Consider the following 25,654-nt stretch of genomic DNA (forward strand, 5'->3'; position numbering starts at 1 on the left):
GGTTTACCATGTTTTTGTGTTCAACAGGAAGTGACTGCTCACATCTTTGCGTTCTCGTGCATTACCACCTCATAGTACACACATTACACCGCTTCCCAACTCGTGTGTTTATTCGTCAACAAGGTAAGACAAGGACAACAAAGGATACGGGAAGCCGCAAGCCACTACCACCCAAGACATAAAAACAAAGCATCCACCAAGGTTTACCCCGTTACCATTTGTCAATTCCCACTCCCTTTCCCCCCCACAAGCCGTTGAGGCTGCTGTGTAACATCTTCAACCGGTATCTCACATGCTTCCCCGCTGCAAATCTTGCCATCGCACAGCATTAACATACTGAATGTCTTCCAGTGATCGACGTTCATTCAGGGTCTATCCACCTCCGAGAACCTACGTCTTGGTTGGATATAATCCGTCCTCCCTTGACTTGTCCACAACTTGGCTCCTTCTTTGGCCTCTGTGATCGAATTACCACCTGCAATCATGCATCGCGCCCATCGAGGATCAAGTTATGCCTCAACAGGTTTATCAAAAACCTCCGATCATGCTCCTTTATCTGCAAAATCTAGAAAGCGCTGCCACGATGAGTTTTCGCGTGGTGACTCTGCCACCACCAGAACGCGCAGATCGCCGAGTTTTACAACTTCGCCTCGGCGGCAAGATGACAGATATTCTCGCCCCAGATTTCCTAGCCATCACATGGAAGACATGGTAGATTCACATCATAGGAGGCGCTCGAAGTATCCTGATATTGGACACGATGCCGACTCGCGTTACGCCCGCGAAGAGGCCAATGATGGAACCTTTTCTCGTCGAGGAACCCTATACGTTAGTTATTCTAATCATCCACAAATGGGCACTTCAGATAACACAGACCTGCAGTCAGCTCACGACGAGGCAGTCGCTATCAAGCGGTCTTACCCCGACAATACAGGAACGCAATTCGATCGAATGCAGGACTGGATGAAAACCACCAATAGCAAGGTAGCTGCCACCAATGCAGATCTCGCTAGACTCACCTTCCGTATGGGGGAGACAGATGATTTCATGCAAAAGCGACTGGATGATATCATGGAAGGTCGAACGCTGTTAGTAGAGGACTTCACGAAACAGTTGTGCGACACGTCTATCTCCAACGACATAGACTTCATCAAGCTTGTTACCGAAATGAAGACCGACGTCTACGAGGAGTTACACAGAGTTAGGGAGCAATGCGGACGTAATGATGCGATCGTAGACAAAGCTGCTTCGAGTATCAGGCTTGCGATGAACTCCCTACAACATACCAACTCAAAAAACAAGGCACAAACTCACAATATCACCACGCACAGCATGGTGGAGAAACTTGACCAGATCAGAGATAATTGTATGAGCGTTACAAATCTATATGACGACTTGAACAAGAAAGTTGAGAAGCTCTCTACCGATGCGGCCACTCAGGCGACAGAATTCACCAAGTATACAGAAGATAAGCGAAATCGAACGAACGAACTGCGTACTGATCTTTCCACCCACATTCACAACAATGCACTGGATCAGAGGGACCTGAGAAGTAACTTTCAAGACCTTCATGCCGCCTTCGACAGACAGGTTCAGGCTGCCAGCGAAGATCGCGATGAATTGCGTAAGCAGATGCAAGAGCAACAGAGTGCTTTCGATACCTTTCTCCATAAGACTACGAACGACAAAAAGCAATTGCAAAAAAAGCTGGCGAAACGCGATGAAATAATATCGACCCTGCGCGTGGATATTGACCTTCTCCGACATTCGTTGGTAGACGAAAGGAAGGCACACAATGATCGTTTCAAGAAGCTTGAGTCAACAATTGCGGACCTCGAGCCACGCGAGGTTCACGAAAAACTGGACAGCCACGAGCAATCGATCATGCATCTCCGGGACGAGAACTGTAACAAGGCTAGCATCGAAGAATTAAGAAGTGACTTCATTTCAAGTCTGGCTGATCACGACGAGCGCATCACAACTTTGTCGAATGATACATCTCACAGTGATATCAAAACCTATGTCAAGGAAGAGTTCGCGAAGATATGTGACCAAATAGCGAAGCTTCAATCCGAACAGGATCTCCGATCCAACAACTCTGCAAGAGCCCAGCATGACTTTGCCGAGCTCAAAGTCGAGGTGCGCACTTACCTAAAGGACACAATCAGAGAGAAGATGCAAGAGGGCCAAGTCCACCTAAGGTCATATCTCGATCACTTACTCGCTCAAATAACAACAGATCAGTATGTCAAACTCAGTGGGTTGGCGAATGGGCACCACACGGGGATGAAAGTATCCTCCCCTCAATTCGACCTGAAATCTCTGTTCAGAAGCGACTGTCATCCTGAATATGGAACGCCGAAGCAAAGCCTAAGCCTGGATTGCGAGCCGGTTGACCTCCGTACGAAGAAAGATCCACTCGTGACTCCAGAAGACGCCACCGAACGCCTCCCAACAACCTGCGGGCCAGTATTGAAAGCAGAAATGGAACAAATATTGGCCCAAAAGTCGAGGAATAAGTGGAATCATTTGATACAGAGCCATATAAACAGCATGAAGCACGAATTGCACATACAATTCTCACAGCTCGTCACAGAGAACGTAGCTGAAATACAAATGCAACTCAGTGACCTGAAAGCCAATACTGACACTCTCCAATCGAGATTCGATACCGCTCTCAAGAGCGGCTCAATGAATCAAAATTTGCACCTACGACGCGATATCGAATCCATACAATCTCGAATCGAGGATCTTGATATCAACATCCGTAACGTCCGACGGGCCTTTACTCCGCAGTCGGACGCGACCATTCTCAAGCAACAATTGAATAACCTGAGTTTGATTCAAGACGATGTTGGTGCCTTCATATACCCACACTGGAATAATTTGACTAATTGTGACACAGCAACGAGCGCACCTGGACGCCCTGGCTTCCCATCAAAATGAGCTGAAGCAAAGACTCGAAACACATGCACGGGAGCCCCAGCTAGCCGAAACTGCCCATCCCATCCAGTCTCTGGAAACCACGAACCCGTCTCCGAGCCATCCCCCACCCGCTCCCGCATGTCCGCCCACGGGACGATCTCAGCGACCGTTACTACCAATGCCTCCTCTGAACTCACCACAAATTACTGAGACCCAGCATCCAGTTCCCATACAAGGACCGCAACGGTTATGGATCCATCGACAGAACGTCACGCAAAGCGACCAGGTAGATCTGGAAGTCCAGAGACAGCAACAGGCACAGTCCCAACCTCATATATACAACTACACTCAGCATCTACAACAACTCCAGTGGCAACAACAGCAACTTGTGCAACACGAATACGAACGACAACGACACCAGCAGCTACAGGGCAACGCAAATCTTGGAATAACAGAATTAATGGGCCACGTACACTCAACTAATCCTGGACTTTAGTACATCTGAGTTACCCCTTCCCTTCCTCCATCAAACCCTGGCAAAGAATCAATCGTCAAAAGAGAACATAGTGAGTTCAATCGGTGGATAGGGATATACCTATGTGCCCCGCCGGCTGAGTCGAGTATAAGTTATGCATCGTTCCAGATCTGGCAGACGGGGCTTTTCGCGGTTCGGATGCTTATTGCGAAATATGTTTTATCCAAAAAGTTGAAGTGCATATATAGTTTCATATATAAGGTATCAACGAATATGATGGGAGGGGTCAGCGCGTGTTTTTCTGCGAGGATGCATTTTATAACGAAAACAATACTATTCCTGTCATGACACTCGTTCATTTATTCGATGCTATTATTACATTTCAACTTGGCTTCATTCTCATGTTGGCACCTCCCCCAGGGGTGACCCTCAGCTTTCGAAGGAAAAGAGAACAGACAGACCATACTCGTGCGACATATGACATACTAACGCAGACCATGAAGAGAAAAAAGAGAAAAAGATAGAGAGAGAAAACGCCTCATTATTGTATCGAAAGACAGGTCTCAGAATGTAGGGCGGTAATAGAGTGCTTCATTCATGGGGCCCTCCTTTCTAGCATGTGGGTCAACGATGCAAGTGACTGTTCGGTGAGATGCATAGACCTAGGAACAGGCTAGACAACGCACTCAAGGTATGAATGCCCGCAGAGCTGGGGAGAAGCAAATATACAGGACAGCCGGTGTCGCGTAATGTATCCTTCCGCTGTAAGGTCTTAGAAGATGGTGCCAAAATTCTCCTCGACAGCAGGCAGAGGCTTCCTGGGGCTGGAAGGTTTGCCGTTCTCGTCGGCAGTCTTCTTGTGTCGGAATGTGACTGTGTATAACACTATTAGCGCGCGATCCCGAACATTGAAAAATGTAGGTAAACTCACAGCCGACAAACAGGCCCTTGCTCATCTTGTCATCCCTATCAGCCATTGACTCAAGAGCAGCTTGCTTGTCATGGACCTCCTTGTACTTCGCCATATCTGCCTCGCTGCCGAAATCATCAAAGTAGCCCGCATCAGTCTCGCTGTCCAGTTCTGGAACAAATGGTGCCTTATTCTCCCGTAGCTTGTTCCAGTCAACCTCAGCGAAGTACTGGTGCGCGTGGATCTCAGATATGCCGCGGAAGCGACTCGACTTCGATGCGACAAGCCGGATTATGAGGTCCCAGGTGCGCTTGGAGAGAAAATAAGACGGGTCCTCATAGACAGGTTTGCGGAGCACTTTTTTCCATGCCTTGAGATTTTGCCAAGTTTCCTCCACGGTTGCTCCGGCGAATGGTGGATAGCCGGCGAGGGCCTCGAAGAGCATGCAGCCTAGACTCCAATAATCAACGGTAAAGTCGTATTCCGATCCTTGCAACACTTCCGGCGCCATGTAATCAGGGCTACCAACGATAGACTTCGCGTAATTCACGTCGCGTTCTCGAAGAGAGCGGTAATTGTCTCGTCGCTCGGCTGCAGTCCGCTCTTCCATAGGGCGACCAAAGGGAGAGACGACATCTCCCACTGACTCGAGCTTGATTCGCATAGACTCGATCTTGGCAGGTGCGAGCATTCCCGCTGCGAGTCCAAAGTCTGTCAACTTGACGTGGCCAGTACTATCTATCAGGAAATTCTCTGGCTTGAGATCACGGTGAATGTAGCCCAACTGGTGAAGTGCATCTACACAGGTGAACATCTCGGCGATATAGAAGCGAGCATGACGATTGTGCAAGACACCCGTGTTGTTCAGCAAGGTCCTGAAGTCTCCTCCTGGCACGTATTCCTGAATCTGTTAGCCCTACTCCTGCTGGATGTAAAGGAAGACTTTACCATGGCAAGGTATATGCTCTTCTCGTCCTGGAAAGCGTAAAGCAATCGCGTAAGCCATTCGCTCTTTGCACTTGTCAAGATATCCCGCTCAGTGAGGACGTGACGAATCTCATCTAGCTTGAACAAAAGCTTCTTGCTCATGACCTTTAGAGCGCAAACCTCGCGGGTATCCTTTTTCTGGGCTAGATAAACCTGCCCGTAGCCACCTTGTCCGACCTGTGTAAGTATTTGGAAGTCGCCTTGCCTCAGACGAGTACGACGCTTGCGAAGGTTGGCTCGTTCACGGCCAAGGTATTGCCTGAGGGCCTCGTCATACTCGGCATTGGCGGTTGTAGGAGGAGGGTTCTGGGCTTTGAACTGCGAAAGGCGGTTCTGGCGAGCGTGTACGTAGGTCAGGAGGTCATAGTAGTAATCGAGGAAGTCTAAAGAATCAGCAGGTGCTAAATGAATGTTATGTCAAGGCAACCTACACAATTGCGTCACATTAGCAAGACGCTTCACAGCAGGCTTCCGTGCCTTTTCTAGTTCTTCGGCAGATAAACGTTGTGGCCCGTTGATATAGCGAGTAGACTGGCTCTCGGCCTCGCGCGTACGGTACGGTTCCTGTCGAGACTGTGCTGCATGGGTCAAGTAGGTAGGTTCTTTCTGTAGACCCGGCCGAGCACTAGGGGGCGTGTTTTCCTTATTTGCTTTTCGGGTGGGACTGCTTGGACCAAATGCTGTGATATCTGATGCGGAGTAGTCTACATCCTCGCCGTAAGTGTTCCCCTTGCCTGGAGAGGTTGGTGTTTGGGGCTTTGATCTGGTCGGCGACCCGATAGTCGGCAGCAATTTCATAGCATTCTCAAATACATGTGGCAGGTCGAATGCACCGGGCGGCTGCTGATGCTTGCTTGGGCTACCTTGAGGAGTTTGATGGGGGCTGATGAATGCCTCTTGCGAAGGCGTTCCCGGACGGTCCATATCTGTAGATCGAGTATGCAATGGTGGAGGTGGGATTGGCAACTGGAACTCTTTCCTGTCCATTGCTATTCTTCCGCCTGGCTATGGGAGGTTAGGCAGGTCGCTGTGCCTTCCGCAGAAGGAGGCTCTTGACCAGATGCAGACACCACCAGCCAGAAATGACGAGCTGGACGAGAAGATCAGAGTAGTGGTTGACCTCACTCTATAGGAGAGAAGAGTGCTCAGTACGGATGACGGCCAGGATGCGGTGGAGGGAAGTCTTGATTCTAGCTGGACTCAGTCGGTTGCGATGAGGGTGGGACGGGATTGTTGGGTTGTATTGTAAACAGAGCGAGCGCGCCAAGGCATGCCCCTCTGTGCAACGGACAACCAATTGCATTCCGCCAATCCCTGCAGCCATGCAGCCATGCTAATCATCTCCCCCTCGATGACTTCACTGCGAATTTACGAGTCGACGAGCATCTACCTCGTACACATGTCCCCGTTCTCGCTATCAGCTTGACCAGCTCCCACGCCCCTACAACTCCACCCACCTCTAGTGTATACCTTGGGTGATTACTCAAAATGCTGCTTGACTAGGGATATCATGCCGGCAGTAATCACAGATCAGAGGTGCCCTTCTCCGCTAATAGTGTTTTTACGTTCACTTCGTATTAACCATCTAATATTACCATACAATACCCATGATTCATTCGCGTCCGTGATCCTCATTACAAGCCTCAACTACCCTTGCGCCCATGGTTTGGTCCCAAAAACTCCACTAGTCCTCCTCAATCCCATCTGAACGCCTTGAAAATGAGCCATTGACAGTCCTTACAAGCAAAATTGATACAGCGCAAGTAGCGCCAGATGCTGTCGCAAATCGTATCGAGAATGGCACTGCTTCCGAGTGACGAAATCAGGGATGGATTATAGTCCTGATTTCGCTTCGTACGCAATGCCAGAAGGAGCGCTCTCCTTGGGCGGAATATGTATGTATGTGCGTGTGGATGTGTATGTATGTATGCTGCGCAAATGCGAAGTCCCAGTCCATCACCAATTTGTGCCGATTAAAATTACATCCGCCTGGCAAGGTGCCCGCTATGAAAGAGCTTAGAGTTCGTCGTCCGGCCCCAAGTTCCTAGAGAGACGAAGAAGTGCTGACTGTTCCGCTGGACCATTGCGGGCAAACAACGAAAATACCTCCGGGATCGCTGCGACAAAGGTAGCCGAGGGAACTCGCGCTGGCTCGATCAAGAGCTTGCGGCACATGGGACACGTGATCTTGTTCTTGTGCGTCTTGCATGTTTCAAACCATGTGTTAATGCAATGCTCGCCGAATACGTGTTTGCAAGGTAGTTGAATGGCTACCTCATCATCCTCAGTTGGCAAGCAGTGTTTGGTTGAGTAGTCCTTCTGGCATATGTCGCAACACGCTGACGATCCCTCGGGAAGTTCACTGGGTAGGAAATGCCGGAGCTTGTCCTTCAAAACCTGCATCTGGGTCATCGATGGAGTTATGCTGTCAACAACGAAATGGTGTCGTGCGAAACGTCGCTCTCGCTCTCGCTGGCGCCGTTGCATCAACCGTGCACGAGCCGTAGCATCGTCAGTCTCGGCAAGATTGTTTGATGGATGCAGGTCGGTGGAGTATCGATCGAAGTTGCGCCTATGTGAAGTTCTGGGGGATGTACTGCGGTCAGAGCGATGATTATGGGCTAGAAACATAGGAGAGCGTCGATCCGTGCTCTGTCCCTGGTGAGATCGTTCGTACGACGGTCGCCGAGGCGGTGATGGAAGATGATGACCGTGCTGCGAGTTCATAGAGCCTCCACCTCCTCTCATGTGTCCTCGCATTGGACCGGGCGATGTGCCGCTTTCGCCAACGCGATCTAAATGAGGTACTGAGGGCGATGGAAGGACTGGGCCAGATCTTCGATTTGCGAAAGGACTGTATCCCTGATATGGGGGCCCGGGAACTTGAGGATAGCTTTGAAAGGGGTAGTTTTGACGTCCAGTGGACATCAACGAGTCCACAGAGGGCAGATTCGATGGGCTACGATTATCTGATGCCTCTGTGGGAGAACTTCCAGGTAACTGTACGCCTTGAAAGGAATTGGGCGCTGTGGTACTCGAATTGTGCGAGAACATATCGGCGGAAGGTGGATAGGCATGATGTCCACCATAGCTGTGCGGAGATAGTAACGGATATTGTGGCAGTCGATTGTGGTTGTGATGGAAAGACCCAGCCATGCCTCGGTTGTTATCAGGATATTGAGGAGGATATTGATTTGGATACCAAGGATGGTATCCGCTGACATCGTACGTCACGGGTGCATAGGGGACGAAACTCGGCTGGAAGACTGGTGGTACGGTGGTTTCTGGGCCTGCAACGTGGGGACCTGGAGGATGCGGCAGCAAGTAGGCGCTTTGCTGCAGAGGAAGATTGAAGTCAGAGTTGGCCATCAGGTGTGGTTTCGTTCTTCCGCGAACGTTGAAAAGGAGATGGCCGATGTGGTGCAACAGGTATATTCACCTAGCTTCTGGGATTCCTGCGTAGGTGATATAGCAAGCTAGCTGGTATGCTGCTACGTACCAAAATGGATCGTGTTAACGGGGTGAATATGTCGCCAACAGCACGATGGGAAGCTTTACTGTGACGTGCTGGGCCTGATATCTTAGGGCAATAAGTGAAGCTTGTAAGGCGGAAGCTTATCAGGCTGAAAGAAAGTAAGGCGGTGGTTGCAACAGCTTTGTTCTGAGGGAAGAAGTGATCACGAGCATCCGGGGCGTTATCTAATGAGAAGCCGACATAGGCAAGCGGTGAGGCGGGGCCTTGATGCGGCGCAAGTGCAATTTACAGAGGTCTCTGCCTGGCGGACAACAGTGGGGTGACGGAGGTAGCAATAGCAATGGATGTAGTCGTAGTGACAGTGAGCGACCGAACAGGTGAACGGAGTGAGAACCCGGAGCTGGCGGAGTCACTTGGGGCGGAATGCTGGAACCGTACAATCAAGCTGATATAGTGGCGAGGAGGAAAGCAGGGGAGAGGAGGGGAGAGGAGCAAATGGGAGTAGAGCAATGTAAACGCTGGAGGAGGATTAGAAAGGGAGGGGGAATGAGAAGAGGGAAAAGGAAGAGGGGACAAGAGAAGAGAAGAAGAGAGGAGGAGAGGGCGAGAAGAGGCGAAAAGAGTGGAGGAGATAGAGGTAAAAGAGGAGAAATCGAACAGATGGGTAGGTCGAGCGGTGATGAGGTGGAGTTGAGAGAGGGGCAGTTCTGACGAAGATTAGTGGGTGTGACGATACGCTGGGCTTGTGGCCATATGAAGTAAAGTAAGGCCTAGCAAAGGCACAAAGAGGTGACGACGAGTACCAGGTAGATACGTTGGCAGGCAGGTAAGTCAAGGCAAGTAAGTAAGTAGGTAAGTAGGTATGTAGGTGGGTGAGCGGGTGAGTGGGTGAGAGGGTGAGCGAGCATCAAGGTAAGTGGGATGATGATGAGAGAGGGACTGGCTGAGGGAGGAGTAGGAGGAGGATGAGTTGGTTAGAGGAGGACAGGAGGACAGTGGCAGGAGGACAGGACAGAACAGGACAAGGACAAGACGAGGCAAGGCAAATAATGCTTAGACTCAGCATAATAGGCGGATTGGACTTGGACCAGAAGCGTCTGCTGAATCGTCGACAGCCAAGCCCAATGTCCTGCTTGTACGCGGGCGGCGCAAGGACGCGGAGATGCGGTGGTATTAGTTAGGTACCTGTAGTTACGAGGTAGCAGGGAGGCAGGGCCAGAAGGATGAACGTAGTAACTAGGGTGGTGATACGTACTCCGTAACTACGGTGTACTGTGTAGGTAGTTAGGTGAAAGGTACTCCGTACTTAGGTTAATAACTACTAGATACCTGGTAAGTAGATGTTAAGGCGAGTAAGTACCAAGTACCTGGGTAGGTATGTACTACATACGTACATAGAAAGTACAGGTACCAGGTAGGCAGGCAATAATGTTAGGTACGAGTAGGTAACTAGGCTTGCGACATGCGGAAAGGCGATAATAAAAGTCAGGCGGTCATTCATGCATAGGTAGGCAGTTGGTCATCTTGTTGGCTGGCTGTACCAAGTATGGAAGAAGTATTAACTACCTAGGTAGGTACCTACCTCAGGTAAGTAAGGAAATACCCAAGTAAGTAACTTAAGTAATAATCAAGAGAAGCGTGGAAGCGAAGGGTATGACTGTACGAGTATGGACAGACCTAATCCTAGCTCTCCCTGTTCCGTCTGGACTCTGCAGAACAAAGCACACCTGAGCCAATTTGAAAGGACGGAGAAATAAGAAAAAGTAGACTGGTAAGCTATGTGAGGTAGCTATATACCTTGTACCGTACCAGTTGAACGATAACTATCGTTCCAGTACGGAGTAATAGTTAGTTAGATACCTACGTAAGTAGTAATCGCCGTGGGAGACGAGGGAGCTTTGAAGAGCAGTGAGGCTTGCTGCTTGAGTCCCGGACAAGCGAGTGCCCGAAGGGAGCCAATGCGGTTACGGGCCGGCTGGAACTGCTTTGATTGCGTTTACATTCATTCTTTGATTGATGGATGGATGCTTGCTCCGTACTTGCGCAACGATCATTATCAGAGATGAACTTGACAGCCAGCCTACCTACTTACGAGTAGCTATAGGCACCTACAAGGAATGAGTTATTAGGTACATATTTGAGAGTGACGGGATTGTTGTATAGAACAGAGCTGGATTGAACTGGACGACCAGTATTACTTGGATTGCCTTACAATGTGAGACGGCGAATGCAGTCCCGGTCAGTTCCAGACTCCCAGTCGCAGTCGTAGCCAGTCTTCGTCCAGATGCCAGTTTCGGTCATTAATAATAGTTGGTGCTCCAAGTCTCTGAGGCCTCTTCGGATGTAATGCCCGTCAGAGATGGATCCACGCTGCAACCTTGCCTTCAGACATACAATCTTCAGTACTCCATACAGGTACGCATGCATTTTGTACTTAGGTGCTGGTATGCACATACTACATACCATAGTTTAAGGGTGCCTTGCAATTATACCTACTGACCCAGGTGAATCGCAACGAGGCAAGAAGAGACCAGGCGACAAAGAGTGTTGTGTGCATATATTCGTTCGTCCTCGATGAAACCATTTGGCGCTGGTAAGGGGACAAAAGGAATTTCTCACGGAAGGTAAAGGTTCCCAGGACATCCAAGAGGATCCAGGCCGTACTTCCAACGCGGTACGACGCGGCGCCGCCTGCCTGTCCTGCAATTCACTGGAACAACCAACTCCACTGCCCAGTGCCGTGGAACGCTTCTGGGAAGATTGTGCGTGTATGGTTGCGGCGGGAGACGATAATGCGCCAGCGAAGGGGCAAGGCAAACAGAAAGAGTGCTAATAGTGATTTGCAGTGTGCAGTGCAATGTGCAGTGTGCAATAACAATGTGCAATGTGCCAGTCTGCCAATAATACTTCTGTACTGTGTCGAGAAACCTGTGATGACGTGCAAAAAATGCTCAAAACCGCCTGTGCCGGAGATGCGGACGACTACAACATACCTAGGTAAGTATCTCAATGGTACGTCTCGGGAACATACATGGTTGGATGGTGTACGGAGTAGTCGCCCCTTGCGGTGGTGTACATGGAAAAAGTTGAAAACAAATTTGGATGGTCAAGATTTTGTGAACGGTGAGCAGAGATTTGGCGTGATTTCGCGTGAGTGTGTCACAGAATGCTGGTGTTAATTACTATTGATGATACTGGTACGGGTAGATGCTTGACACGAAACATGGCCAGTTGATCAAATTGGGATCCAGGTCAGGAATGAGGAAGTGAGAAATAGGCAGATGAGATGGACCAACATATGGATGACTAATGTATGCGTAAGAGGTTGTGAATGAATCCCATAACATTATGATGGTAGTGGTGATGATGATGATGATCTGTGTATTATTATTATCGTGTCTCGTATATATTTGTATTTGTGCGTGTGTGTGTGTGTGTGAGAAGCAGGCACTGCGCGATGGATCCGGGTTTTTCCGGTCTCTTCTCCAGAACCTCCGTGAAGCTCTGCCGAAGGGAAAAAAACAAACCCCCCAAGCCAACCCTAAACTATCTACGTAACGAAACATAGCAAGCTTCTTCTCATCATATATCTCCCAATTCCATCTCCGACGTCGCTGTTTTCGTCCCAATTGCATCAATTCTCTCTCTTTGACTCTTTTCCTCTCTCTCGCTGGAAAGCTCTGGGTTGTCTTCTTCTGATCAGCTCTCATGTTCCGATCCGTCCAAACTAAGCTCCTCCGCCCTGCCGAGGCCGGTGCAATTCGTTCAAGACCACATGTCCGAGTGAACCCCTCCACAGCGACCCCAACTTGGGCCTGCAGTTATGCATCTGCCCGCAGTCTCTCCACATCCCTCCGTCCCACGCCCTCCAGCCTTCGATCTTCCCGTCTGACTACCTACTCTTCCACTCCTCTTCGACACTTCACCTACACCAGCAGGATGGCTTCGACCCGTACAGAATCAGATGCCTTTGGCGAGATCCAGGTCCCCTCCGACAAGTACTGGGGAGCCCAGACAGAGCGTTCGCTGGAGAACTTCAAGATCAACCAGCCCCAGGATCGCATGCCCCCGCCCATCGTTCGTGCTTTCGGTATCCTCAAGGGAGCGGCGGCCAAGGTCAATGTCAAATATGGCCTGGGTACGTTGCAGTCCATCTCTTGCGACTTCTCCCCCGCATTGCTAACTAACACCCATGATCTACAGACCCAAAGCTCGGCGAGGCCATCCAGCAGGCTGCTGCTGAGGTTGCCTCTCTCAAGCTCGTTGACCACTTTCCTCTTGTTGTCTGGCAGACTGGCTCTGGCACCCAGTCTAACATGAACGCAAATGAGGTCATCTCCAACCGTGCCATTGAAATCCTCGGAGGAACAATGGGATCCAAGAAGCCTGTCCACCCTAACGACCACGTCAACAAGTCCGCATCCTCCAACGATACCTTCCCCACCGTTATGCACATTGCTGCTGTCCTCGACCTCGAAGAATCCCTGCTCCCCGCCCTAAAGAGCCTCCGCGACGCCTTGCAGAAGAAGAGTGAGCAGTTCGAGAAGCTCATCAAGATTGGCAGGACTCATTTGCAGGATGCCACTCCTTTGACCCTCGGACAAGAGTTCTCTGGATACGTTCAGCAGCTTGACTTTGGCATCGAGCGTGTGCAATCCTCTTTGCCCCGCCTCCGCATGCTTGCCCAGGGTGGAACCGCCGTCGGCACCGGAATCAACACCTTTAAAGGATTTGCTGAGGATGTTGCTGCCGAGGTCAGCAAGGCCACTGGTTACGAGTTCATCACCGCACCGAACAAATTCGAGGCGTTGGCTGCCCACGATGCCGTCGTCGAGGCTCACGGTCAATTGAACGTTCTCGCAACGTCCCTTTTCAAGATCGCCCAGGACATTCGTTTCCTTGGCTCTGGCCCCCGCTGTGGTCTCGGAGAGCTCAAGCTTCCCGAGAACGAGCCCGGCTCTTCCATCATGCCTGGAAAAGTCAATCCCACGCAGTGCGAGTCCCTTACCATGGTGTGCGCCCAGGTGTTCGGCAACAACGCTGCGACAACCTTTGCTGGCTCCCAGGGCAACTTCGAGCTTAATGTCTTCAAGCCAGTGATGATCCGTAATTTGCTCCACAGCTCCCGGCTTTTGGCGGACGCTATGAGGAGTTTCGAGAAGAATCTTGTCGATGGTCTGGAGGCGGATGAGAAGCGCATCGGTGCTCTACTAAACGAGAGGTAAGTTCGATTATGTGTTGTCACAATACGTCAGCTAACTCTGTACTCAGCTTGATGCTGGTAACATGCCTCAACCCTGTCATTGGCTACGACATGGCCTCCAAGGGTGAGTATAACCTGTTATCTCCTGCTTCAAAAGCATCTTACTGATCCCATTCGCAGTTGCCAAGAATGGACACAAGAAGGGCATCACCCTTCGTGAGAGCGCTCTCGAGCTCAACGCCATCAGTGCAGAGGACTTCGACAAGTATGTGCGTCCAGAGCTCATGATCAACCCCAGCGAGAAGAAATAGAGCCCCAACGCCTATATACCTTATGCAAATAGAAACAGGTTTGTAAATATATAATCCTGGTTATACACCCAAAATTTCAATGATACAATGAGCTACACATGACCTATTTCTTCCTAGAGACATCACATACGTTGTCAACCCTCGATGTGGTCAGGGAATTTGAGACTTGGTATGCAAATATGCCTGAAGTGAATGAGGAATCGCGAGTGAAAGGTGTAGCAGCGCGGAATGTTGCATCGGAAGCAATCGGAATTGTATTCGGTAGTTCCTCGGTCTAAAGGCAAGCCCGGAACAGACGCGTTTTCACACAAACGCCAGATCACGTGAATATCCCGCAATGCACAGACCATCCGTCTACCGCGACGATTGTTCACCACTACTCCGCAGTCAAGGGCGGGCGAGAGTGCCACTGAGGGCTTGTCAACCACAACCATATAGGCCCTGTTTCGATGACCATGCCGGGAATTGTACAGGATCGCCGAAAACGCCCCTCTGAGAATCTGAGCGAGGATGAATCTCTGCCTTCAAGTCCCGGCTCAGAGGGCAGCAAACGCGCTCGCTATGGAAACGACGCGTCACAAGTATGTCTTTGATCAAAACCTGAATATCTCATGAACATAGCTGATCTATGACCAGATTTCAGTAACAACCTTATCAACCGGCCGCAACCGTCCCCGAATGCAACAGCAGCAACATGACAACCTCCACGATGAAGACGAGTATAAGCAAGAGCCCCATAAACCAGGATCAATTGTTCGCGTCAAACTCCGCAATTTTGTGACCTACACCGCGGCGGAATTTCATCCCGGACCAAGTTTGAATATGGTCATTGGTCCAAACGGAACCGGAAAGAGTACATTAGTTTGCGCAATCTGCCTAGGACTTGGTTGGGAGACAAAGGTATGTGGTTGTGGTATGCTATCTTGTGGCAAAAGGCTTACTCTATAGAACCTGGGAAGGGCCAAAGAGATTGGCGAATTCGTGAAACACGGCAGCGCTGAAGCCACCATCGAGGTCGAACTTGCCGCCAGTTCAGATCAACGAACGAACCCTGTGATCCGCCGAGTTGTCAGGAAGGAAGGAAACCGATCCACATTCCATATAAATGGACGATCCGTCACGCAGAAGGAAGTCGTCAGGCTTGCAAAGTCATTCTCTATTCAGATTGACAATTTGTGCCAATTTCTTCCCCAGGATCGAGTTGTAGAGTTCGCGGGACTTACGCCGATCGCTCTCCTTGCCGAAACGCAACGTGCTGCTGCACCGGAATATATGGTACAGTGGCACGAGGACCTGAAGACACTGAGGAACAAAGAGAAGTCTATCGAAATAGATCAATCCCAGGAGAAAGACCATTTGCAACGTTTGCAAGCCTCTCAAAATGCGACCCGGGATGATGTACGGCATTGGCACGAACGGCAAAGTCTCTTAAAAGAAGCAAGCGCTCTGGAGCGGTGTCGACCGCTGATCCAGTCTAATATCCTGAAAGACCAACACGCCCAGGTCAAAGCCCACAGGGAAGCTGCTATCCGGGAACTTCGACAGCTAGAAGCTGAAGTCGCACCAACACGACAAGCACAGGAGGATGCAGAGAAATATCAAGCCGACATTGAAAAGGTCAGAGGTATCCGAAGCAGAGCGGCAATGAGCGCGAATCAACATGCTGAAAAGATTGCCGCCGACATAAAGGAGCAACAGAGCGCACTGAAAGAACTAGAAGGGAACATTGAAGCCGAGAGAGGTGATGAGAAGCAACGTCGCCTAGATGCGAGGCGAATCGAAAAGGTTATTAGCGACCTGGAACTCCAATTAAGTAACCCTCCCGATGATGCAAATGGCGAGACTATGAAGGCGAGACGCACTGAGTTGAGAGCCGAGGCTTCGTCTGCAGAACGACGGTGCATGGAGCTGAGAGAAAATATGGACGCTTTAGCCGACAGGATTCGAAACAAAAAGATGGAACAGGCCAGGAAAGCTAGCGAAAGGAGCAAGCTGGATACCCAATCTGGACAACAGGCCAGTCGTCTACAGTCGATTTCAAGGGACACCGCCGCCGGTTGGGAGTGGATCGAGCGCAACCGAGAAAGTTTACAATTACACGGCGAAGTACACGGTCCCCCAGTGTTAACATGCTCAGTAGCCGATCCTGCGCTTGCAGATGCTGTCGAGGCACAGATGAAAATTACTGATTTTACTGCGATTACCTGCACCGACGGTAGAGATGCCAGACTTCTTTCGAGTAAGCTCCTTGGCGAAATGAAGTTTCATCAAGTATCTATCAGAACGGTACCACAAGCTTTATCCTCGTATCGACCCCCAGTCACTAAGAGCGAGCTTGAGGGATATGGCTTTGATGGCTGGATGTTGGACTACATCAAGGGCCCTGACGCAGTTTTGGCCATGTTGTGTGATAGCGCCGCCTTCCACCGCACGGCTTTCTCTCGCGCTCAACTTTCCAGCAGTAATTATTCTGCTGTTGAGCAAAGCCCCATCGCATCCTGGATTGCCGATGGGCAAAAGTATCGCATCACACGCCGTCGGGAGTATGGACAGTCATCCACATCCGTTATTAGTTTGAAGAAGGCTAGGATCTTCACCGGTCAGCCCATAGATACAGAAAACAAACGACAGCTTGACAACATGTTGAAAGAGCTAGACCAAGACATTCGAGGTATGACAGAGGAACGTGGCAGAGTCAAGATCGAAATGGATAGGTTGCAAGGGGAACGGGATGAAGCAAGAGCCGAACTGGTATGTCAACTATAAATTCTGAAGATTCTGACTAACGAAATGGGCAGGATACTCTCAAAGCAGATATGGATCGAGCAGCAAAAGCAAAAGCCTTTTATGATTCTCTTCCTATCAAAATCGGTAAGTCTAATCCTTATGCAAGACGGCCAGTAGCTAATCAATGGTATGCAGAGCAAAAGAAATGTGAATTAGACACTATACGTCAGGTAATGAGTGAGACCAGTCGACGTGTGTTGGAATATAAAGCCAAGATAGAAGAGGTTGCCCTCCAAACAGCGGGGTATGCAATCGAGTATGCTGTAAGTAATTCACTTACAATTATGTCTAATATGCTGATTCGTTTCCCAGAAAGCTGTGGCTCGTCTACGCCAGATGCATGAAAACCTGGTTGAGGCCGAGATTCGCTTCGTCGAAGCCTGCTCTGAGTCCCAGATTCTCAAGGCCGAGAATGAACACATACTCCAATATGTGAAAGACAAGGAAAAGGAAGTCAACGAACTGAAAGTTTGTCAGCAGGAACTGAAAGCCCGTTACAACGCCATTATATCAGGCATTAGAGAAAGGTTTCAGGAATTGACCGTCGAGGAAAAGGCCTTGCTCGATGATTTCCGACTACGCTTCCAAACCGAGGAAGAATTGGAGAACCAGGTCGAAGCTGTGAAATCGAAGCTAGGCATGATGTCTGATGGTAACGCTAATGCTGTGAAAGCCTTCGAGAAACGCGAGCAAGAAATCGAAACGGTACAGGAGAGACTGCAAAGTTTCCAGGAAGAGTTGGACCAGACGAAAGAGCAAATGAAGGCCACTCGAGACCAATGGGAGCCACAATTAGATGCTCTAGTAGCAAAAATTAGCGATAGCTTCTCCCACAATTTTGCGCAAATTGGTTGCGCTGGACATGTGGAGGTTCACAAGGATGAAGACTTTGAGAATTGGTCTATTCAGATCCAAGTCCGCTTTCGGTAAGTTGTCATCAATGTTGCTATCATCAAAGCAGCTACTGATCATGCATACAGGGAGAACGAAGCTCTTTCTATCCTTGACTCGCAACGCCAGTCCGGCGGCGAACGGGCGGTTTCCACCATCTTCTACCTCATGGCCCTCCAAGACCTTGCCCGGTCGCCTTTCCGTGTGGTCGATGAGATTAATCAAGGCATGGACCCTCGCAACGAACGCATGGTGCACGAACGTATGGTCGATGTCGCATGTCGTGAGCACACAAGCCAATACTTCCTCATTACGCCTAAATTACTCACCGGCTTGAAATTTCACCCAAAAATGACTGTACATTGCATCGCCAGTGGAGATCATATGCCAGATGAAGGACACGAGAAGCTGGATTTCGCCAAAATGGCCAAGATCGCTTTGCGAGTCAAGCGGGGAATCCACATGCCTGCGTAATGTCTCTTCGAGAACATGATTTGCAATGGCGCAACCAACTATATTAATTATATCTGCATCAAACGAAGGGCCATGCTTAACGACGTCATGCAACCTTCTCACTCTTGTCCCAAGTAGATCTAGGGAAGGCAATAATATAACCAATTGTCTCTTCAAGTCACACAAATGCTTGTTCAGAACCGGGCCCTCCTAGCTTCCATCAAGTGCTCTATGACACTAGTCCAATGCTCTATCATAGTCTGGGCAAACATGATTCCATCTTGGTCACTTCTTAGCCTTGCATTGCGCATGTCAATATGTGCCTTGTGCAACTCCTCCTGGGCATTCACGATTTCCACATGCCCTAACCCGTTGGAAACTGCATAGCTCTCTGCCACCACTGGAGTTACTTGGTAAGAGATGTTGGTCGTCGCTGCGGCGTATCTATCGTCTTGTTCCAAGACGGGTGTGACAACCGACCTGGGGTGCTTATAGGCAAGAGAAGACCCAACTTCGAGGTCCTTTTCTTTCTCCTGCTGTTTCCGTGCCTTTCTCGCCGCACGGCCATTTCCTTTGCAGCAACTGCAGCAGAAGATGCACTGCAAGCAAGCAAATAGACAGGTGAAGAAATGCCAGAGAATGTACACGAGCACCAATATACCAAGGATACAGCCTCCAATAATGATGTATTTTCCGTACTTGTCCCACCAGCTCTTCTCTGGTGCACGAGGCTTCACATGCGGTACTTCTCCTTCGGTCTGGATGGTTTCCTTATCGAACAGGATCTTCGGGCCTTCCGTCCAATGCTTGCCTTGGAAGGATCCACTGATGAGGTACCCATTGTTCGAGTCCATAAATGAAAACTCCATCCTCGCCTCCTCCACAGAAACGGAAGCAGACATTCTGGGTTTCACTTTCGCTGACAAGGTCGTCATGGAGAACTGATGCGGACAACCCAATGGATATCCTTGGTCTGTCCCTGTGTTGTTTACAACATAATTCCAATAGTTGTTGTACTGCGCGACGGTACTGAGGAATTCGCCTTGCAGTTCAAATTCGTTGCCGTTGATCTTCGTCTGTTGCAGTTTCCAACCTTGGCTCTTGTGCAGCTCGTCATTGCTCGATTCGAAGTTCACGAACGCCTTGTTCGCGGTTAGTGGGCACTTCGCGTCGCGCAGCGTGCGTCCGAAGTGGAAGTAGAAGCTATTTTCATCGCCGTACACATCCCTCGTGACGTTGTTCCGGGACTGGGGTCCAATACGCAAGAAGGCATTGGGGATGATCTGAGAGTGCAGCTCGGGGCATTCGAGGTATGTTGAGTTTTCCGAGGGTGGTGTGAGAGTTACGTTGAATGTTCCGTTATAGTATGCGTCTAGGACTTCCATCTGCCAGCTTATGTTAGGCTGGCGAGTGGTTATGTAGTTCACGCCTGGCAGTGGCCACTATCAATACTTTTGTCGTAATTATTGGGAAGGGTTATGCTCCCAGTGGGAACGCACGACTTACTATCATTATCGTGTTGCTCATTCCATATCCAATACCAATAAGAGTCCCCAGCTTTTGGGCCCCCAGTATACCCTTCCGTCTCGTTGCCCATACTCCACAAGGGGTTTAGGAAGGCGGCATAGCACTCTTGATCCGTGTAGGCGATGTTTTTGGTGCCTCCTCCTCCACCTCCACCGCCACCGCCGCCTCCACCTCTCCTAGCAGAGACATTTGAGAGAAAGAGAGTGAAGAATGTTATGATTGCCAGAAACATGACTACCTTCAACCAAAGTCCTGAATATTACAATGAAGAGAAAGTCAATATATTCTAGGAGCGTTATGTGGCTGGACACAGATATATGTGATCTCAAACATCGAGACCAACCATGGCAAGTTCCGTGCAGGGAGACCTGCAGCATCTCAATTATAGGCCCTGCTGTGCTCAACTAGGCAGAGCAAGCATGTGTGAAATACCGGTGATACGAAAAGCCTGACCATTTTCCCTTCCGAGTATTCGCAAGTCGCCAATCACAGTTCGCAAACACAAGTCGGAGGCTTGAACCGCAGCAACAACACATCGGAGAAATAATACGCGACACAAGATAGGGGTCCTTCAGAGACGGGCCACTGGGTGGTTACACAAGAAAAAGAAAGAAAAGACCATGAAACTACAGCCTGAAGGGCTGAAGGTACAGCCTTGGCGATGCACATGAAGCTCCAATCTAATCTTCAGATAGGCGAGAGCCACACCGCAGCTGGAAATCTAGGCTCGTATAGCCAAAAGTAGCTTTTTGGAACACATAGAAAGCCGCATTCTTGGCACATAAAGGGCTGAGACCTTTTTTCATCGTTGTTTGATGGTTCATTCGTGTGTACCGCCAATTGGAAGCTTCATCGATCGGCACTAACTATATTTACGACTGGGCTTGTCATTCGGGCGAATACATTCTCCATTGCAGTGATCTCCTTTGGCCGATAGTGATACGGAGCAATGTCCGGTAGTAATCATCGTGCATCAATGATATCTCGAGCGATCTTCTCACCAAGGGCATACGCATTTGCTTGACAATGGCCAGGCAGTGCATATGGAACCACAGATAAATCTGCTACTCTTAAACCTTTGACACCGAATACTCTTCCCTTTGAATCAACCACAGCACTCTTATCGCCTGCCTTCCCCATAGAACAAGTTGAGCTGGCATGCCAGAGTTGATTTCCATTGTTCTTGATGTAACTCAGAATCTCTTCGTCCGTATCGACTGTGTCACCGGGAAGCACTTCGGCCCCCAACCGAATGGTTAGAGCAGGCTCCGACGACCAAGCTTGTCGTACTCGCTTGACTCCTGCAATAAGCACATCTGCATCGGCAGGATCGCTGAACCATCCAAGATCGATGAGCGGGTTGTCCTTGTAGTCTGCGCTCGCGAGAGTCACGCTGCCGCGAGAGAAGGTCCTCGTAAACGTTGAGCTAATGGCCCCCATCGAGCTACCGTTCGCCATCACGAACGTGCCCACGATGTACTGGCTGTCTGGGAAATCAGACGGGAAGTTGTCAAATTTAGCCAGCGTCGCTGGCGGGAGCGTCTGTCGCAAATCATCTGGCAGCCGCTCGTAGGAGATGTAGCCTGCGGCTGAGCTGTACGGCCCCGCAGCCTCCTCGACGTATTTTCGTAGTGCTTCGGGCTCGGTGGCTGGATTTGCAACGATCGACTGTGCATTTGGCGTGTTTACGAAATTTGCGACGTTGATGGACGTGGGGTCCTGTAAGTTCTGTCCCACACCGGGCAGATTGGCTACGACGGGTATGTCAAATGAGGTGAGTACTTCTGTGGGGCCGATGCCTGAGAGCATGAGCAATTTAGGACTATTAAATACACCAGCCGAAACGATGACTTCTTTCGTTGCACTCAAGGTATAGATAGTTCCGTTCGTGTCGACGGAGACGCCAGTAGCTGTTTCATTTTCAAAGAGAACTCTCACAGCAATACTGTACGGATAGACCTTGATTTGCGTGTTCGCATCGGCATAGTCTAGGAACGAGGTTTGCGAGGACTCACGTGTGGCGTGGGCTGGATCAATGGTCGACGGAAGCCACGCACCGCCCTTGAGCTCTCCGCTACTAAAGCCCTTCGGGTTGATGGGGATCCCTATTGCCTGAAGACTCTTCGCTAGCCATGTGAGTGTGGGGTCAACGAAGTTGTTCCAGGAAACATCCAAGGGAGAACCGTCTCCATATGCGGAGGGATCATACTCTGGAGTAGCATTCGCCGAGTTACGCTTCTCAAGATTCGGCGGCGTAAGACGCACTGATTTCTTAAAGAATGGCAGTAGGCTCTTAAACGTATAGTCATTATCTCCGACCATAGATGCCCATCGTTGATACGCGCTAGAGGTGGAGCGCAGGTAAGACATGGTATTGAAGGCACTGGAACCACCCAGAGTCTTTCCTTGAGCATAGTGAACAGTTCGGTTGAAAGCATTGGTTTGAGGAACTGTGACGAGCTCCCAGTCGATTTCCGGGCGGCGAGGAAATTGAGGGCTCGGATCGATGGCATCGATTCTCGTTAGGGAATATAATGGGACAACACTGTTGTTGCCGTACGTAATTTGGTAGTAGCCTCCAGCTTCAATAACCTAGCGGCTGGTAAGCAGGTAGGTCCTGCCGGAGATAGGGTACAAAAGATGCAATCGTACTGCGACTGATGCGTGCTCTGAGAGCCTGGCCGCTACGGTTAAGCCTGTGGTGCCACCACCGACAACTACATTCAATAAGTAGGTGAGGTGAAGATTAAGCGATTGATTTCAAGACATACCAATGTAGTCGAACGTTGCATCTTGTGGTGCCCCGATATGATCGTCACGAAGATGAAGCGGTGTGGCTGCGCTCAATGACGCACATATGCCGAGGAACGTAACGACAACGGCGTGGATGGACAACAACATTGCAATCTTCGCGTCTTGTACAGAATATCAAACGTCAAGAACAGCGTAACTCACCCGTATGATAGCGGGACTTATACAGAAGCACCAGACATCCACTGGCAGGGATGCATGTCTGGAATAACATCAAGGGTTGCAGCAACCCAACATTTCACCTGTGCTGAATTTCAGGTACAAACTATACAGAAAATTCCTAAGCTTTGGGAAGATGTCCAATGGCAAGACAGAAAAAAAATGCACGTTTCTAGCGAAAACCCAGAGAAGTCATCTCAGCACTGAACAGTCGCTAGTTACTGCCGTTAAGACATGTTGACGCATTCACTAAAACTTGAATGGTACGATTTGATTGAAGCGGATAATCTCGAGCACAGGGAACGCATCGACGCTAGTACGTTTGAATACACTCGAGGGTCGATCGAGTAAAGCCCGGGATGCAGCTTAGGTGATCCACTGCCCAGTGTAATAAGTTCGTTCGTCCCTGGTCGTTGGGCTCGTGGACTGGAAAGTGGGTTCAAGATTGAGTCAAGTCCCCTTCCACCTACAAAATGGGATAAAAGCTAAGAACTTAGCAGAAGGAATGCAGCCCATCGCAATTTAATCTGGACATGACGAAGGGTTGCAGCGATACTGTTGTTGAGGTACTAAGGGTCTTACGACAAAGGCAGAGTTTACTACTAATCACACGAAGTGGTATGCACTCAAAGAGTAAGATAATCGATACCTTGAGAAGTGCCGCATGTAAGACCACCTCAAATCATTACAAGACATCGAGAGACTTGCAATGCCCGCAGCTGTATGTCTATGGAGCACGCTCAGTGCATGTACGCTCCTTGTACAATTCTCTCTTCGTGGCATAGAACAAGGTCTCGACATGATTCGGGAGAGTTTCTGTGTTCGTAGAAGCATTGCTTCTTGGTGGCATGTAGTTGGTTCGAACACTCAAGATGTTCGAAAACTCTATATACGGCTATCCAGATCAGCATTCCCATGATGTCTGGCCAACTCTTGGTAAGGACAATTTACAAGGGACAAAGACAGATGAATTGTTTCTGGCTGGGTGCGGCGTATTGTACAAAGAATTTCTAATATTCCCAGGTCCAAGAATTCAAATCCCGGGATACCGGCGGTACATCGTGCTCATTGGGAGGTTCAAGTCAGCGCGGCATCAAGGATACCATTCCATTTCTCATGTTTCCTGAAGTGCTTTGCCTAATTCTATGGCGCTCATCTCTGATGGACTCTCGCCGGATAGAGGTATCGATTCGTCTCCAGCAAACACACCCCTGTGACAGCAGTATTAGTATCGATTGACGTGCTTCGAGCACTGTGTAGATTACACATACATAATAGCCCGACTGAAATCGGCGCTGGTTTCGTACAATTCGTGGTCACAAAATTGAGGCCCGGTATCAGGTAAGCAAAACGGATTCCGGTAGTCCTTTTCCTCCTCGCAAAAGATCGATCGAACGTTGATTGCCTCTATCCAGTCATCATATGCAAGGCTTTGCAGTGATGTTGAGTCGATCTCTGCAAGTCCCAGTTGCCGAGGAATATTCTGTCCGCCCTCGAAGTCTACACTTATGACTCTGAATTCGCAAGGAAACGGGTGGCGAGGCAGAGCGGTGAGCATCAATGATGCGTCCTTCTTGCTTGCGACTCGATGGATGCCCATCAGGAACGCCCTTAGCGTCCAGTAGGCATCGTTTGATCCATCATGAGCTCCGTGGAAGATGGTCATTTTCTTGAATTTCTTTTTTCCGTTCGGCAGTTTGCTTTCATATTTGATCCTCGTCTTCGTCTCAAACTTCTCCCCAAACCTTTTAGAGCTTTTGAACTTGGATTTGTATTGTTCGCATGTAGTGGTGACGCCTATTTACCTTAAATTCCCCTTACTACATCAATGTGGCTCTTTAACTTACTGGCTTTTCGAGCAAGAGGGTCGCTGGCAGCAACATTACAGCCCGCATCGACTAGGTTAAGATCCTCACTGAATATATCGGCATTGGCTTTTCGAAAGTAGTAAAGCTCGAGATTGGTATCGAACGCAACAATAAGTGTTAACTTGCGATGAGCAGCACGGGCAGACTCTATGAAATCCGGGGCAGGTGTTGGACATGGGCGAAGACCGAACAGTGTGGCTGCGTCAAGATAGTTGATGAGTTTGGCCCTCACCTGTGAATTACCTCGTCAGTTAAGTTTCATGTTAGATGTGATAGTAAAATAATGTGCTAGTGGACTGAATGTTAACTCGTTAAACGTACGGATGGGCTTATTTTAGTCATTTTACAATGTATCTCGCCGCTTCAAGCTTGTTGTGAAGACCAAGTGAGAAACCAATCTGAAATCGTTTACGTCGCAGTGGACTGGTCATACTCTGCCTACTTAACCTCGATGTCTATTCTCAGACGTTCTTCGTTCTCATAGGTGGTTCAATACTGGAGGACCCAATCCGAGAAGTATAATAGACAAAGCCTAGACAGAGAGATAAATTGACTTTCAATACGTTGATGATGGTTTACGGCCAGCTCGATTGCAAGGAAGCAGTCATACACGCAAAGACGCTAGTACCGATGTAGAATGTCCCTGCAACGGTTGCAACCTACTCACAGTTGCATCAATAGAACATGTGGAATTGTTGGAAAGAATAATGAAAGCGGGCGGCTCATACGAAATGAGTTGACAGGGTTTGCCGCCATGTCAAATTTTGCGATCATGCGGCCCAACTCTTCAATACATCCCGATAAAGCCATCATACAAGTAGTGCCATATTAATAGTCCAGTACATCGCGTATCAGGCATAGCCCTGGTAGCA

At 49.5% G+C, this 25,654-nt stretch overlaps 8 protein-coding genes across 8 annotated transcripts; 3 read left to right on the plus strand and 5 right to left on the minus strand.

Moving 5' to 3' along the window:
* Positions 1 to 3,057: 3,057 nt before the first annotated feature.
* Positions 3,058 to 3,611, plus strand: BU24DRAFT_420199 (uncharacterized protein). Its single transcript, XM_033527421.1, has one exon. It carries the CDS (start codon positions 3,104 to 3,106, stop codon positions 3,419 to 3,421), a length of 318 nt encoding a protein of 105 aa, XP_033385510.1. The 5' UTR covers positions 3,058 to 3,103; the 3' UTR covers positions 3,422 to 3,611.
* Positions 3,612 to 3,736: 125 nt separating this feature from the next.
* On the minus strand, positions 3,737 to 6,516 carry BU24DRAFT_420200 (serine/threonine-protein kinase cot-1). Its single transcript, XM_033527422.1, has 4 exons — positions 5,729 to 6,516; positions 5,259 to 5,680; positions 4,332 to 5,211; positions 3,737 to 4,273 (listed from the first exon to the last, which is right to left on the minus strand). Exons 1-4 carry the CDS (start codon positions 6,282 to 6,284, stop codon positions 4,173 to 4,175), a joined length of 1,959 nt encoding a protein of 652 aa, XP_033385511.1. The 5' UTR covers positions 6,285 to 6,516; the 3' UTR covers positions 3,737 to 4,172.
* Positions 6,517 to 6,867: 351 nt separating this feature from the next.
* BU24DRAFT_145115 (uncharacterized protein) lies at positions 6,868 to 8,930 on the minus strand. Its single transcript, XM_033521181.1, has 2 exons — positions 7,039 to 8,930; positions 6,868 to 6,981 (listed from the first exon to the last, which is right to left on the minus strand). The coding sequence occupies exon 1, from the start codon at positions 8,664 to 8,666 to the stop codon at positions 7,314 to 7,316; it is 1,353 nt and encodes a 450-aa protein (XP_033385512.1). The 5' UTR covers positions 8,667 to 8,930; the 3' UTR covers positions 6,868 to 6,981; positions 7,039 to 7,313.
* Positions 8,931 to 12,480: 3,550 nt separating this feature from the next.
* On the plus strand, positions 12,481 to 14,286 carry BU24DRAFT_345287 (fumarate hydratase; the record flags this gene model as incomplete). The annotated part of the gene is made up of 4 exons (XM_033523440.1): positions 12,481 to 12,910; positions 12,976 to 13,993; positions 14,044 to 14,099; positions 14,156 to 14,286. The coding sequence occupies 4 exons, from the start codon at positions 12,481 to 12,483 to the stop codon at positions 14,284 to 14,286; spliced, it is 1,635 nt and encodes a 544-aa protein (XP_033385513.1).
* Positions 14,287 to 14,511: 225 nt separating this feature from the next.
* On the plus strand, positions 14,512 to 18,525 carry BU24DRAFT_145120 (P-loop containing nucleoside triphosphate hydrolase protein). The gene is made up of 7 exons (XM_033521182.1): positions 14,512 to 14,867; positions 14,923 to 15,186; positions 15,235 to 17,037; positions 17,085 to 17,157; positions 17,209 to 17,336; positions 17,386 to 17,999; positions 18,054 to 18,525. The coding sequence occupies exons 1-7, from the start codon at positions 14,736 to 14,738 to the stop codon at positions 18,436 to 18,438; spliced, it is 3,399 nt and encodes a 1,132-aa protein (XP_033385514.1). The 5' UTR covers positions 14,512 to 14,735; the 3' UTR covers positions 18,439 to 18,525.
* Positions 18,526 to 20,116, minus strand: BU24DRAFT_145121 (uncharacterized protein). The gene has a single exon (XM_033521183.1). It carries the CDS (start codon positions 19,800 to 19,802, stop codon positions 18,612 to 18,614), a length of 1,191 nt encoding a protein of 396 aa, XP_033385515.1. The 5' UTR covers positions 19,803 to 20,116; the 3' UTR covers positions 18,526 to 18,611.
* A 791-nt stretch (positions 20,117 to 20,907) lies between these two features.
* BU24DRAFT_343525 (GMC oxidoreductase) lies at positions 20,908 to 22,845 on the minus strand (the record flags this gene model as incomplete). The annotated part of the gene is made up of 3 exons (XM_033523372.1): positions 20,908 to 22,536; positions 22,597 to 22,661; positions 22,716 to 22,845. 3 exons carry the CDS (start codon positions 22,843 to 22,845, stop codon positions 20,908 to 20,910), a joined length of 1,824 nt encoding a protein of 607 aa, XP_033385516.1.
* Positions 22,846 to 23,721: 876 nt separating this feature from the next.
* On the minus strand, positions 23,722 to 25,342 carry BU24DRAFT_420207 (uncharacterized protein). The gene is made up of 4 exons (XM_033527423.1): positions 25,104 to 25,342; positions 24,762 to 25,014; positions 24,186 to 24,711; positions 23,722 to 24,125 (listed from the first exon to the last, which is right to left on the minus strand). Exons 1-4 carry the CDS (start codon positions 25,122 to 25,124, stop codon positions 24,029 to 24,031), a joined length of 897 nt encoding a protein of 298 aa, XP_033385517.1. The 5' UTR covers positions 25,125 to 25,342; the 3' UTR covers positions 23,722 to 24,028.
* Positions 25,343 to 25,654: the final 312 nt, after the last annotated feature.

Source organism: Aaosphaeria arxii, assembly GCF_010015735.1.
Source record: "Aaosphaeria arxii CBS 175.79 unplaced genomic scaffold BU24scaffold_3, whole genome shotgun sequence".
Classification (NCBI taxonomy): Eukaryota; Fungi; Ascomycota; class Dothideomycetes; order Pleosporales; genus Aaosphaeria; species Aaosphaeria arxii.